This window comes from Pagrus major, chromosome 8 (genome assembly GCF_040436345.1).
Source record: "Pagrus major chromosome 8, Pma_NU_1.0".
NCBI lineage: Eukaryota > Metazoa > Chordata > Actinopteri > Spariformes > Sparidae > Pagrus > Pagrus major.
The window spans coordinates 2,442,034-2,456,296 of record NC_133222.1 but is presented as its reverse complement, the minus strand read 5'-3'; the positions used below and the strand labels follow the sequence as shown (position 1 = coordinate 2,456,296).

Below are 14,263 nucleotides of genomic sequence, written 5' to 3'. Positions count from 1 at the left end.
GTAACTGTATCTTCTTTTGGCTGCTGTAAACTTCCACTGCTGAGAAAAGACCAAGAAACAAAAAGGTAAAAACTTGTTCCAAAACTTTGTCAACAAGTTTCACAATGAGTCAGTAAAACTGACAGAGCTTCACTGAGAGGAGGAGCAACAAGAACAAGCTTCAAGGTCACATTTCCTGAGAAGAAAGTGACAGTTTGTCAGAGTGACAGCAGAGCTGCAGTCCAGACGAGTCTCTCTGTTTTCAACTGAATCCATCAGGTTTTTCTCAACTAACCAGCAGAATCTCTACAAACACTGGTGAGTACACTGACCTACACAGACCTGACTGAATATTTCTTCAAAAGTGAGTTAAAACCAGAATCTGACATTTCTACACGTGTTCACAGGAAGTACAGAGCAGATTAAAACCAAACCACAGTGACTGAACTCCAGCTAGTTGAAGTTACACAGAATCCAGTCACAGCTGGTTTTAGTTTAAACTGATTTACCGTCTTTCTCTGACCTGTTTCTGGTGTTAACACAGAACCTGAGCTCTACTCAGACAGGAAGTTTCACTCAGGACGTCGCCATTTTAACTGTCACCCATCAGTGGCTGAGGGTTGTAGAGAGAAACAGCTTCAGTTTCCTGCAGCTTCCATCTTTTCTTCTGCACATTTAATGTGTGTGATTCTCTGCTCTCTGTATCTTCATCCTCTCTCTCTGTACCTCCTCTTCCTCCTCCTCCTCCAAGCTGACTCTCTGACACTAAAGCTCTTTGGACACAGATGCTGATTTTTCTCTTTCTGCCTCAAACGCTTCAATAAAACAAACAATAGAGACAAATACTGGATAAATATATTATCAGCCTGAGACAGAGACTTTCAGTGTTTTAATAAAATGTCAATTTTCCATCTAATTCTACAAACGTTCAATGTAAATGTCACATTAAACACAAAGTGTTTCTGTCATGTTGAGTCAATGTGTAGAAACTAAATAACAAGATGTGCAACTTATTACAGGAGACAGAACAACAGATATCAAATGCTTTTTAAAATTACTTTTAAGTTTAATACTTGAATAATAAACACTAGAAACACATATTATGTTTATGTAGAAGTTCCCCATAACTTTATATTAATGATTAAATAAACTCATCAGGTTTATTTAACTCTGCATTAATTTAATTTGTTCAGACTAAATTATTTATTCACATTGACTCAACATGATAGAAAAACTTATTAAATGTGACCCTTTGTATTAAACTTATGTAATAAAAATGTACATTAAAACACTTAAATTCACTGATGATTTAGGTAAAGTTTTTATTTACGTGCACAGGAAATCATAATAAATGTGTTAAGTTTGATATTAAAATCAGTGACGAGACTTGTCTCACTTATCCAGTGTAATAACATCTTTATTTCTATATTTTAGTACTTTTAATATGTCATTTTAAAATGTATTTTTAATACTTTATAAGTTTTATCCCTTGTTACTCGTGTCATATTATCTTTCTCTATTTAAATCTTGTTTATATCTACAGTGTGATATGTTTTATTCTAGAAGGAGCGACTGTAACGTGTATGAAGGTAGATTTGTGTCTTTATTATTCAATCAAAAAAAAGGTTGCTTCAATCAAAAAATATATTTTCAATCAAAAAAAAACGTTTCACTCAAAGAAAAAAAGTGTTTGAATGCAAAAATATATTTGAGACTCAAAAAAATGCATTTGAACACTATTTTTTTTTGCTTGAAAATGTTTTTTTTGATAGAAGTGAAGGTTTTTTTGTTTGAAGCAACTTTTTTGATTGAAGTATTGTTGTTTTGTGTTTGGGCCATATTATGAGTAGGACATTTGTGTCTTTATAATTCAATCAAAAAAGAAGTTGCTTCAAACAAACAAAAAATATTTTCAATGAAAAAATCTTGATACATGATACATGACGGTTAAATATTGAATCTGTGTCTATAATAACCAGATCCTGACACGTAAATGTGATGTCTGTCTACCACACTGTCAACTTAAATATGGACAACTGACTGCATAATATATTAATCAGAATCAGAAATACTTCATTAAGCCCTGACGGGAAATTGCTTGTGTTACCGTCATGTATCATCACAGTAGCAGTGTTACATACGTTGGCAGCTGTAAACACATAAAAACATTATAAAAGTACATCCGGTGGTTTGGTGCCCACCTGTTTACTGAACATATGAGGAGTAGTTAACGTTTATAATCATCCGAGGACGTTACAGACGTTGTTTCTGGTTCCTGTCTGTTTCCTGAATATATTCGTACGTGTGTGAATGTGTAAGTGAGAGACATTAACTTATAGCACTTTGCAGAAGGAGCTTTCTAAAGTTCACTCCATTCACTTGTATCAGTTCACGGGGCAGATCTGCCTCCTCCAATATGGCGGCGACTTCGACGTATCGCAGCAGCGGAACAACCCGCTCAATGAGGCGTCTCTGTATCTATGTCTGTGGTTTTATCTACTAACCACCATAGACCATGGATCTATTATAGATTCATGCCATAGACATATACAACAACTCCACCACTGCTTCCTGGCTGCTGGCGACCATGACTTGCTTGTCAGAAAGACGTCGTTGGTGTAGACACTTGTCACTCAAACATGTCTGACCAATGGGGAAGCACCCGCCCACTGCGGTACGTTTGTGTCAAAATGATTTTTAAAAAAAACGACTTCAAAACTTTTTTCACTTCATTCAAAAAAAGAGAAAGTTCAATTTAAAAAAAAAACACTTCAAATGATTTTTTTTTTTTTGCATTTAAACAGTTTTTTCTTTGATTGAAAATATATTTTTTTTGATTGAAAATATATTTTTTTTGATTGAAGCAACTTTTTTGGGATTGAATAATTAAGACACAAATGTCCTACCCATAACATGGTCCAAACACAAAAAAGATTACTTCAATCAAAGAAAACATTTTCAATCAAAAAAAAGTGTTCAAGTGCAATTTGTTGAGTCTCAAATATTTTTTTGCATTCAAAAACATTTTTTCTATGATTGAAAAGGTTTATTTTTTGATTGAAGTGATTTTTTTATTGAAAATATTTTTTGTTTGTTTGAAGCAACTTCTTTTTTGATTGAATTATAAAGACACAAATGTCCTACTCATAATATGGCCCAAACACAAAACAACAATACTTCAATCAAAAAAGTTGCTTCAAACAAAAAAACCTTCACTTCTATCAAAAAAAACATTTTCAAGCAAAAAAAAATAGTGTTCAAATGCATTTTTTTGAGTCTCAAATATATTTTTGCATTCAAACACTTTTTTTCTTTGATTGAAAATATATCTTTTGATTGAAGCAACCTTTTTTTTGATTGAATAATAAAGACACAAATCTACCTTCATAGACGTGCACATTTTCCTCCTCAGGGATCAATGAAGCATTTCTGATTCTGATTCTGATCCTGATTTTGATTTTGTTTTTGATTAAGAGTCACTGGGTCACATTACATCGACTCTGTTAAAGAATACTTCGAATATTTTCTTTAAAATGAAACCAAATCAGTTTATTACACATTAGAAATCAATAAACTTGTGCAACATGAGACCAATTAAGTCTAATTTACCTTCAAGTCCACATGAAGTTATTGGAAATTATAAAACATCAGCATTGTGTCATTTCAACAATAATTTATTGATGGTCTCAAAGTCAACACAGAAGCACGAGGACTGGGAGCAAACTGTCCTCCTGCTGCCAATAAAACAACTGAATTCATGATGATTCTCCTCATAATCCACCAATCATTGTTACATTTTAACTCATTAAATATTCTAAATAAATGCATTAAAGCTGTTTTTCTTTCAATTTCATCCTCAGACTGTCAACATGTCTGCTGCCAGCTGTCTGCTGAGTGAAGATCAGTTTCTGTGCTTCATCTGTCAGGATATGTTCACTGATCCAGTCACCATACCATGTGGACACAACTTCTGTAAAACCTGCATCACTCAACACTGGGATAAAAATGACAAGTGTCAGTGTCCCAACTGTAAAGAGGTTTTCAACACCAGACCTGAGCTGAAGGTCAATACTTTCATCTCTAAGATGGCTGCTCAGTTCAGACAGTCAGCTCAACAGAAAGCCAGCAGCAGCAGCTCAGAGCAACAAGTTTCCAAACCAGGAGAAGTTCCCTGTGACGTCTGCACTGGAACCAAACTGAAGGCCCTGAAGTCCTGCCTGGTGTGTCTGGCCTCCTACTGTGAGACTCACCTGGAGCCTCATCTGACAGCCTCACGTCTGAAAAGACATCAGCTGATCGACCCTGTGGAGAACCTGGAAGGCAGGATGTGTACGAAGCACGATAAACTGCTGGAGCTGTTTTGTAAGACCGACCAGATGTGTGTCTGCATGCTCTGCACTGTTTTAGACCACAAGACACATGATGTTGTTCCTCTGAAAGAAGAATATGAAGGAAAGAAGGCCGAGCTGGGGAAGAGAGACGCTGAAATTCAGCAGATGATCCAGAAGAGACGACTGAAGCTTCAGGAGATGAAGCGCTCAGTGGAGCTCAGTGAGAAAGATGCAGACAGAGAGATAGCAGCTGGTGTTCAGGTCTTCACTACTCTGAAGAAGTCTGTTGAGAGAAGCCAGGCCGAGCTCATCGACACCATCAAAGAGAAGCAGAGAAAGACAGAGAAACAGGCTGAAGGCTTCATCAAAGAGCTGGAACAGGAAATCTCTGAGCTGGAGAAGAGAAGCTCTGAGGTGGAGCAGCTCTCAAGCTCTAAAGAGAACCTCTTCGACTTCTTCCAAAGCTTCCCATCACTGAACACTGCTCCATCCACCAAGGACTGGACAGGAGTCAGTGTCCGTCCACCTTCATATGAGGGGACTGTGGTGAGAGCTGTGAATCAGCTGGAGGAGACGCTCAGTAAACAGATGAAGAAGCTGCTTGAGGTCGAGCTGAAGAGGGTCCAGCAGTATGCAGTGGATGTGACACTCGATCCTGATACAGCACATCCCAAACTCATCCTGTCTGATGATGGGAAACAAGTTAAACATGGTGATGTAAAGAAGAATCTCCCAGACAACCCAGAGAGATTTGATTCTTGTCCCTGTGTCTTAGCAAAGCAGAGTTTCTCTTCAGGAAGATTTTATTATGAGGTTCAAGTTAAAGAGAAGACTGACTGGGATTTAGGAGTGGCCAGAGAGTCGATCAACAGGAAGGGAAAAATCACACTGTCTCCTCAGGATGGTTACTGGACGATATGTGTGAGGAATAAAAATGAGTACTATGCTGGTGCTGGCCCTTCAGTCCGTCTCTCTCTGAAGTGTCAGCCTGAGAAGGTGGGGGTGTTTGTGGATTATGAGGAGGGTCTGGTCTCCTTTTATGACGTTGATGCTGCAGCTCTTATCTACTCCTTTACTGGCTGCTGCTTCACTCAGAAACTCTACCCATACTTCAGTCCATGTTTTAATGATGGTGGTGAAAACTCTGCCCCTCTGATCATCTCTCCTGTCAATCACACTGAGTAGAACAAACATTTGATTTTCTACAGAAAGATTCACATCATTTAATGTAATAAATGTACATTTATTGGTGATGTATGATGTATACATTGTTGTTTTTCAGAATCTGATTCATGTGTTTTTATCATTTTTACAGTAAATGTTTTTCTTTGATGTGTCACATTGATATTTACAACAACACACCAGTTTTACCACACTGATTGATATTATCTAATGTAGCCTCATTTATTCTAATAACTGCATTACTGCCTTCAACACTGTTAAATCATCAGAAAACAATGTACTCAGATATATGAAACATTTACATGTTGAGTTTAACCTTTTTATTGTTTGATCATTGTAAATATAAGAAGAGTTGCATCCTGACAAAACATTTATGAATGAGAGAAAAGTAATTTGATTTTGATTTTCTTTGTGAATAAAATAGAAAAAAACATTTTATTCTGTCTGATTCATTATTTAGTTTGTTATTGATATCAACAGCTGATGTTTCTAATGACGACCAAATCATGTGATTAAAAACACCATCAGCTGTTCTCAGACTGACTTGAGCTGAGGAGCTTCAATCCTCCATCACACCTGAGACAGCTGGTAGTGTGAGATGATGTCATGTTATTGAAGGTTTGAACAGCTGATATGAACTAAACCAGTGATCTGATGATGCCCTTTTTACAAAATCCTTTGTACGTTGCAACAAGATATTCTTCATGTTTTTTGTGACATCTGTGCTCGTTGTTACAGGAAACTAATCAATTCTGTTTGTACGAGAAACTTTTTTAGTTATTACAACATTTCACTTTATAACACAACACTCATTGTTACATTAAACTAACATATCTCAATAAATTCTGGTCTTTCTTATTGTTGTTGTGTTTGTGTGGACTCCAGGAAGACTAACAACCACTTTGTGAAAGATGACGAGGATTCAAATAAAGAATAAGAATTGTTGTACTTGTAATTACGATGATTAATTTAATTGGTCTAATACAAATAACAACTGTTAAATATTTTACTCTGGAAAACAACTTGTTAGCCAAAGCAAAAATAAAAAAAAGAACAAGGTATTTTAGCTTCAATAACTACATTTTTATAGACGACCATATCTCTGTGTCCCTCTCTTATTAAATACTTGTCTACGTTTTAATTACAACATTTTGCATTTAGACTACAATCAGCAAAATAACAGATATGACAACATCTGTGTTATGTGATATATGTTTTTTTTGTGAAATTTAAAAAAGGCTACAATAAATTATATGCAGTGGAGGTAAAAAAGTGTCCTGTAACCACAGCTGTGCCAGTAAAGCCTTCTGTGTCTTGATCCAAAATAAACACTGATCCGAAAGTACTTCAGTAATCAGGTCGAACCTGAAAGGCAACAAAACCTCACCTGCAAAGTGAGAGAGGTGGAGCAGCGCTGGAAAAACACAGGAGTTTTATTTCCACATGTATTAAATGAAACTAAACATTCACAGGAGAGAACACAGAGCTGCAGTCGAGACATATCTCTCTGTATCCATAAAATACTTGAGTTCATTATCCTAAAATAAAAGTGTGACCCAGGAGAAGAGGCCCAGTGGTGCTGATGAGAGAGAGGCACTGAACTGAATGCATATTGAAGCTCACCGTCACAGTCATGTCAGTTAGTGTATCTGGCCTCGTGTGTTGCTGCTCTGTCCGGAGGTGGTGGTGGGAGGGTGGGAGATGTCCAGTCTTGTCATTTACTTTAACATCTGCAGTCTGGTGTGACGACAGCTGCAGCCGGGTCACTGACGATCACTGAAACACACACACAATGATTACAGCATGTCCACATTCACATGTTGTATGTTTGTCAGTCTGCTGATGTGATTGCTCGAGGCCATGAGGACGTTTCTTGTTATAACAACCTGCCAGTTTATCATGTTAATGTTGTCCTATGTGTCACGTGTTTGCACATGTGATGTGAAAAGGAACTTAACACTGAGTGGATGTTGGGATTGTTGTTGGCTTGAGGAGAGACTGTAAAGAGAGTTGGAGCCTGGAGTAGTATTTTATTGCAGGTCTTGGATTGACCTCTGTTGTTTAGTTGTCTGACTGTCATCACATGTTAAAGACTCCAATACAAGAAGAAATGTGAATGACATGAAGTAGAAACTGTCCTGTTAACACAGACTGCCCTGAAAGCTTCAGTGTGTTGTATCACAATAGAGCTTGTACCAAAATATGTCAGTAATTAAGTTGAACCTGAAAGGCAACAAAACCTCAGCTGCAAAGCAGAAAGAGGCGGAGCAACACTGGAAAAACACAACAGCTTTAAAACCACATTCATTAAATGAAACTAAACATTCATCAGAGAAACAGCCGTCGAGACTCGTCTCCCTGTTTTCTCGAAGGAAAACTTAAGTTGACTCAGTCAGGCCTTTCTCAGCAACACAGCAGAATCTCTGACACAATCAGGTGAGTACAGCTGATAATATTTGCTGTATTTCAACAACAATTAACATAAAACTTCAACTCTACTCAGACAGGAGGTTCTGTTGTTTTTAGTATCTGGCTTCAAATGAAACTTCTGCTGAACTACAAAATAACTAAATAATTCACAGTTTTGTTTATCTAGCTTGATGTTTTTCTGAGAAATCAAGAAGAATTAAGTAATTCATGTTTTGCTTTATTACACGTTCTTTTCCTCCTCAGACTGTAAACATGTCTGCTGCCAGCTGTCTGCTGACTGAAGATCAGTTTCTGTGCTCCATCTGTCTGGATGTGTTCACTGATCCAGTCACCATACCATGTGGACACAACTTCTGTAAATCCTGCATCACTATACACTGGGATAAAAATGTCCCGTGTCACTGTCCCAACTGTAAAGAGGTTTTCAACACCAGACCTGAGCTGAAGGTCAATACTTTCATCTCTAAGATGGCTGCTCAGTTCAGACAGTCAGCTCAACAGAAAGCCAGCAGCAGCAGCTCAGAGCAACAAGTTTCCAAACCAGGAGAAGTTCCCTGTGACGACTGCACTGGAACCAAACTGAAGGCCCTGAAGTCCTGCCTGGTGCGTCTGGCCTCCTACTGTGAGACTCACCTGGAGCCTCATCTGACAAAGTCAGGCCTGAAAAGACATCAGCTGATCGACCCTGTGGAGAACCTGGAAGGCAGGATGTGTACGAAGCACGATAAACTGCTGGAGCTGTTCTGTAAGACCGACCAGATGTGTGTCTGCATGCTCTGCTCTGTTTTAGACCACAAGACACATGATGTTGTTCCTCTGAAAGAAGAATATGAAGGAAAGAAGGCCGAGCTGGGGAAGACAGACGCTGAAATTCAGCAGATGATCCAGAAGAGACGACTGAAGATTCAGGAGATGAAGCGCTCAGTGGAGCTCAGTAAGAAAGAAGCAGACAGAGAGATAGCAGCTGGTGTTCAGGTCTTCACCGCTCTGAAGAAGTCTGTTGAGAGAAGCCAGGCCGAGCTCATCGACACCATCAAAGAGAAGCAGAGAAAGACAGAGAACCAGGCTGAAGGCTTCATCAAAGAGCTGGAACAGGAAATCTCTGAGCTGAAGAAGAGAAGCTCTGAGGTGGAGCAGCTCTCACAGTCTGAAGACCACCTCCACCTCCTCCAAAGCTTCCCATCACTGAACGCTGCTCCACCCACCAAGAACTGGACAGGAGTCAGCGTCCGTCCACCTTCATATGAGGGGACTGTGGTGAGAGCTGTGAATCAGCTGGAGGAGACGCTCAGTAAACAGATGAAGAAGGCCGAGCTGAAGAGGGTCCAGCAGTATGCAGCGGATGTGACACTCGATCCTGATACAGCACACCCCAAACTCATCCTGTCTGATGATGGGAAACAAGTTAACTGTGGTCATCCAAAGAAGAATCTCCCAGACAACCCAGAGAGATTTGATTCATATGTTTATGTCTTAGCAAAGCAGAGTTTCTCTTCAGGAAGATTTTATTATGAGGTTCAGGTTAAAGAGAAGACTGACTGGGTTTTAGGAGTGGCCAGAGAGTCGATCAACAAGAAGGGAAGAATCACACCGACTCTTCAGGATGGTTACTGGACGATATATTTGATGAATGAAAATGTGTACGGAGCTTTTTCTGACCCTCCAGTCTTCTTCTCTCTGAAGTGTCAGCCTGAGAAGGTGGGGGTGTTTGTGGATTATGAGGAGGGTCTGGTCTCCTTTTATGACGTTGATGCTGCAGCTCTTATCTACTCCTTTACTGGCTGCTGCTTCACTCAGAAACTCTACCCATACTTCTGTCCATGTAATAATGCTGGTGGTAAAAACTCTGCCCCTCTGATCATCTCTCCCTTCAGTCACACTGATGTCTTGAACACAGTAGACTACTATCAAGCCATCAGATCGTTGTGTTCCAGAGTGGTTCATTTCCCCCACTTCACTAAGTGACTGGTGGATGTAACCGTTTGCAACTAGTGAACGTGACCCCCCATGACAGTTAACGGTCATAAGCACAAGTAGGCATTAATAAAATGGAAGCTGTTGAAATGGGTACTATCACACCCTCTGTCTGTAAGTTTATAACATGCAGCTTTCCAGGGATATTTAATGTGTCCTAAATCACATATTTGATGTTGCATATGACATTGTTGACTCTGAGGTTGGGTGGTAATGCATTTCTTGATATAGTAAATGTAGTAATTTAGCCGAAATCCTTTCAGAAATGTGTTAATATTACATTGTTCTGCTAAAAGTGAGCTCCTGGATAGATGGCAAACAGTTCACACATGGTGATCGTCCCAAACGAGAGTGCACCGGGAATATTGGGGCTAAAATCCTGTTGTGTGAACTTTCTATAGAAAGATTAAATGTTGGTTTTTATTGCTGTTTGTTCAAACTCAAACTTTTTCACTGTCTGATCATTGTATATATAAGAAGGGCATCATAGGCTATAACTTGGGCTCTAGGATTTTTATTGTGGTAGCTTTGGGGTGGCAACGGGATGTCGCAAAGTGGCCAAAATAGGCTGATGATTTTATGCATGGCACACAGAATTTTAAATGTGATAAGTATTTTAATAGGCAAAGACATAAATCAATATATATACATACACATAACTGTTGATGGTCAGTCTCCTATTTTGCAGAACCATTACAGACGGGTAGGATAATATTAACAATGAAAAACAAATAGGACCTTTATCTGAGCTCATAAATAAAATGTAAAGGCCATTAAGTGGTCAACTGCTCGAAGCAAACATAATGGAGACCCTGGGTTCAGTCAAAATAACTTAACATGACTCGCCTGAATTACAAAGTAAAGAATACCGTATATTATTGGGTACACTGATATAATAAGACAATTAATCTGGATGTTTTGGATTAACAATAAAAAGTAGGAGTGGGAGTGGAGTGATCATTGTGTGTATACGTAAGAAGTGTTTCATACTATTATTGAAGAGCAGTTCATGTAGAAGACAAAAGATTTCTTCTTTCTAGCTTTTCTCTCTTTTTCATTTTAAATAAACAAAAGCAAAATGTTTTTTTAAAAGTTTTTATTGTGTCTGATTAATTTATTTTGTTCTTCATTAATAATTTAAGATGGAAAAACAACAGCTGATGTTTGTAATGACGACCAAATCATGTGATAAAAAACACCATCTGTTCTCAGAGTGACTTGAGTTGACGAGCTCCAACACTCCTGGGAAAGTTAAAATACCAATATAAAACAGGAGGTTGATTTAAAATTCATTCTGAAAAGCAAGAACTTAATTAATTAAGAACTTACAATTGATCCTGCAATTGACTGATATTTATTTAGTGTGGGTGCAAAAGTGCAGAGTGCAAAACCACAAAACAAACAAAAAGATGGCACACTGGCCAGTGAAGGCAGCCGTCAAATCACCAAACCAAAGTCAGTTTTCAAGCTCTCTAGTTTGAGCCATGTTAGCTATGCTTAGCTATCTATGAACGGCAGTGTTGGTCTGTTGGTCCACCACTTTGGTCAAGACTGAAATATCTTAAAAACCAAGCTGTGAAGCAAGTACAGCAGTAAACAAATAAGCAGATAGTGTTCATGTGAGCCGAAGTGTATCTGCATTATCTTTAAATCAAATCCTCCCAGCTTAGATACAGACCCAGAGTCCAGCCTTCAGGTTCCAGCAGCAGTGGGTTTGTGGAAGAAGTTGTGGATTTGCTGAGCTGCAGCTTGACCCACGATGGGCTCCAGCTCAGTGGGGGCGGCGTTGCAGAGCTGCTGGATGCTGGAGAAGTGCTGAAGCAGGGCCAGAGCTTTGACCCTGCCGACCCCAGGGACCTGCTGGACCATAGCCAGAACCAGCGGGTCCAGCAGCTGAATTGAACTCCTCCTCCTGAAGGGGTTCTCCCTGCCCTCCCCGTTAACCTGGACACAATGAGAGCAGGTTGGAGAATCAGCATCAGACAACAAAGTGTACTGCAGTGTGGTGTGTTTGACTCTGTGTGTGACTCGGGTCACATCATGACTGGGTTATCACTGTTATCTCTACACCTGCAGGCTGTGACTTTTAAACACACAGTATGTAATCACTGCCGCAAGAAGTCGTTTGCCAAGTGTTGTGTGAGGAGGGCCGGGCTCAGAGCCTGCCAGCTCTGGAAGATGAGTCGGGTGCACATCAGATTCTGCTCTGATCTGGGGCTGTTTACCAACGGGAGGAGAGCTCAGAGATTACTTTGTAGCTGGAGGGGAAATGTACTTTACTTCATGAACTTAACGTTACAGAGAGGGAACCAGAGTCTGGTGAGTACTGAGTTGAGAGACACCCTCGGTGCTGTTGCTTGTTACCTTACGGTTGATGTACAGAAAAGAAATTTGCCTCAACTCAAGATTGTGTTGAAAATCAAGCATTTTTCAACAATTATATTCTCATTTCATCATATTTCTCACCTATAAAACGGTTAAAATTAAGCATTTTCCAAACTGTGAAGACTATGAAGCCTAAAAATATCAAACACAAAACACTGCTTTAGCAAAGAGGAACAGAGGACACTGACTCAAACACAGATATTCTACAAATACCTACAAAGAACTTGAATCAACACATTTGATACTGTCAACAAATCAAACTGGTATTGATTGCAGGTTTATTGTTTTGTCCTGCCTACTTACAATCTGCGTGATGAGCTGTGAGGCCTCAGTCTGCCCGCTGACTGGCAGAAGAGTCAGGCCGAGGTCAAACACCACAAACTTCTGCACAGCACTGAAGTACTGCTCGCTGAGTCTGGTGTTCTCCACCAGCACCAGCTCCTGGAAACTACTGTTGCTCTGTAAATCAGGACGGACACGGTTCATATCAGACACAGAAAGATATACATCAAAACTGCTTCATCAGTCATTTCTTTCACCAAACTCACATTTCTGTAGCGGACCAGTTTCCTCTTGTAGCTGCTTCCTGCTATGATGTCGCACTCGGACACGTACAGGATGCAGCTTTTGTTGGGCAGGTGGAAATCTGCCACACCGAGCTCACTCTCAAAGAGGATTTTCACACCTCCACCTGCAGCAGAAGGAGAGCTTGTTTACGGGAGCATTTTATTCACACAGACTGTAAAATGACTAATCTCCAAATTAGGACGCAGACAGGAAGGTGCCAAGTTTCAATCCGCTGTGACCGAAGATAAAGTCATCACATACTCGAGGCCACAGAAGGCAAACACTAAATAAAGTACAAGGAGCAGCCAAAGAAGTGGAGGCATTACATTTAACTTTAAAGGAAACGTCCACCCAAAAATGAAAATTCAGACATCTAATCACCCACATGTTGATGGAAAATCTGGTTTACGTAGTCCTATAAAACATTTCTCAGGCTTCAGAGACTTTACTTACGCTGCAGGAGCTTTTATTTAGCCATTTTATTTTTTCTTTTGTTGTATTTTATGTTTCAGAAAATGCTGCAATGCTGTTTTACTGTGAAGCTCCAGGAATGTTTTGTGGACTACAAATCGTTTAGTTGAACTAAGTTTTTAATATTTTCCTAGAACCTCGGCTTAATCTGCCCAACTAACAATACATTACCTAATATCATAATTATTTATAGTTATGTCACAAACCAAAAGACAGAAAAACACTTAAGTTGATATCACAGAAGAGTAAAAGACAAAGAAAAGCAGCAGGGGAGTGAATTTAAGGTATGTGTGGTTGGTGGCTTCTTTCACACAGAACTCCACTCAGAAATCTTATAAAACACTACACTAACGATAATAAGACATTAATATTGAATGTAAACTTTAGATTCAAGAGACTCTTCTGACACTTTAGGGTACACCCTTCAAATCGGCTTTAATAACATCTACTAAACAGCGCTTATTTCTGTAAAATAACACATTTCTTACATACCGACATTTCTGAATTGGCACACGCTTGTTGCCTCCGTACAAAAACACGACCCACACAGACAGCGAACGATACAAGCTGAAAGGCGGATATTTAAGTGTTTTAATAAAATTACTGAATCACCTTTTAAACTTTGAATAAGCGACGAGTTTCTCCACTTCTCGCTGGTAATAACGTGTCCGTAAGGAGGAACCGCATTCAGCACAGCAGCTGCTTTAGTCTCCATGTAGCTCAACCAAGTTTCACCGTCTTCATGTGGTTAAAGACGGACGTATTATGTCCTCCAGAGATGGTGTAAAGTTTATAGAAATAGATATAAATGCAACAACCGGGTTCAAAACACGAATGTTAGCTAAACAGATTAGCTGTGTTTGTTTTGTTGCCTCCAAAAGTCTGAATTTCTTCCTCGTTCGTCAGGTCATTGGTGTCTGCGAGGAGCAGGTGTCTCTTTGTCG

At 39.3% G+C, this 14,263-nt stretch overlaps 3 protein-coding genes across 5 annotated transcripts in view; 2 read left to right on the top strand and 1 right to left on the bottom strand.

The window, feature by feature from the left end:
* Positions 1-9,887, top strand: part of LOC141000851 (E3 ubiquitin-protein ligase TRIM39-like) — a 17,744-nt gene extending 7,857 nt beyond the window's left edge. Inside the window, exon 2 of the mRNA XM_073471732.1 lies at positions 8,166-9,887. Coding sequence (XP_073327833.1) covers positions 8,175-9,887 — 1,713 coding nt within the window. The 5' untranslated portion in view covers positions 8,166-8,174. The remainder of the gene's footprint in view (positions 1-8,165) is intronic.
* On the top strand, positions 183-6,289 carry LOC141000510 (E3 ubiquitin-protein ligase TRIM21-like). The gene is made up of 2 exons (XM_073471213.1): positions 183-297; positions 3,840-6,289. The coding sequence occupies exon 2, from the start codon at positions 3,849-3,851 to the stop codon at positions 5,493-5,495; it is 1,647 nt and encodes a 548-aa protein (XP_073327314.1). The 5' UTR covers positions 183-297; positions 3,840-3,848; the 3' UTR covers positions 5,496-6,289.
* On the bottom strand, positions 6,593-14,263 carry faap24 (FA core complex associated protein 24). 3 transcript variants are annotated; one of them, XR_012179580.1, is made up of 6 exons: positions 13,932-14,263; positions 12,830-12,972; positions 12,585-12,740; positions 11,575-11,840; positions 7,116-7,268; positions 6,593-6,906 (listed from the first exon to the last, which is right to left on the bottom strand). XR_012179580.1 is itself a non-coding variant. In XM_073472179.1 (5 exons), the coding sequence occupies exons 1-4, from the start codon at positions 14,032-14,034 to the stop codon at positions 11,589-11,591; spliced, it is 654 nt and encodes a 217-aa protein (XP_073328280.1). In that variant the 5' UTR covers positions 14,035-14,263; the 3' UTR covers positions 6,593-7,268; positions 11,575-11,588. The 3 variants fall into 3 exon arrangements, 2 of the variants coding, with proteins under 2 accessions (XP_073328280.1, XP_073328282.1); XM_073472179.1 differs by having other exon boundaries at positions 6,593-7,268; XM_073472181.1 differs by lacking the exons at positions 6,593-6,906; positions 7,116-7,268 and having other exon boundaries at positions 10,976-11,840.

What these genes read in the sequence shown, in the direction of transcription:
- LOC141000510 (XM_073471213.1), top strand. Translation starts at nt 3,849, where the DNA reads ATGTCTGCTGCCAGCTGTCTGCTGAGTGAAGATCAGTTTCTGTGCTTC.
- faap24 (XM_073472179.1), bottom strand. Translation starts at nt 14,034, where the DNA reads ATGGAGACTAAAGCAGCTGCTGTGCTGAATGCGGTTCCTCCTTACGGA. An exon ending in AACTGGTCCGCTACAGAAAT is followed by an intron (nt 12,741 to 12,829) that starts GTGAGTTTGGTG and finishes CCTGATTTACAG; the next exon opens with AGCAACAGTAGTTTCCAGGA. An exon ending in CACAGCTCATCACGCAGATT is followed by an intron (nt 11,841 to 12,584) that starts GTAAGTAGGCAG and finishes CATTGTGTCCAG; the next exon opens with GTTAACGGGGAGGGCAGGGA.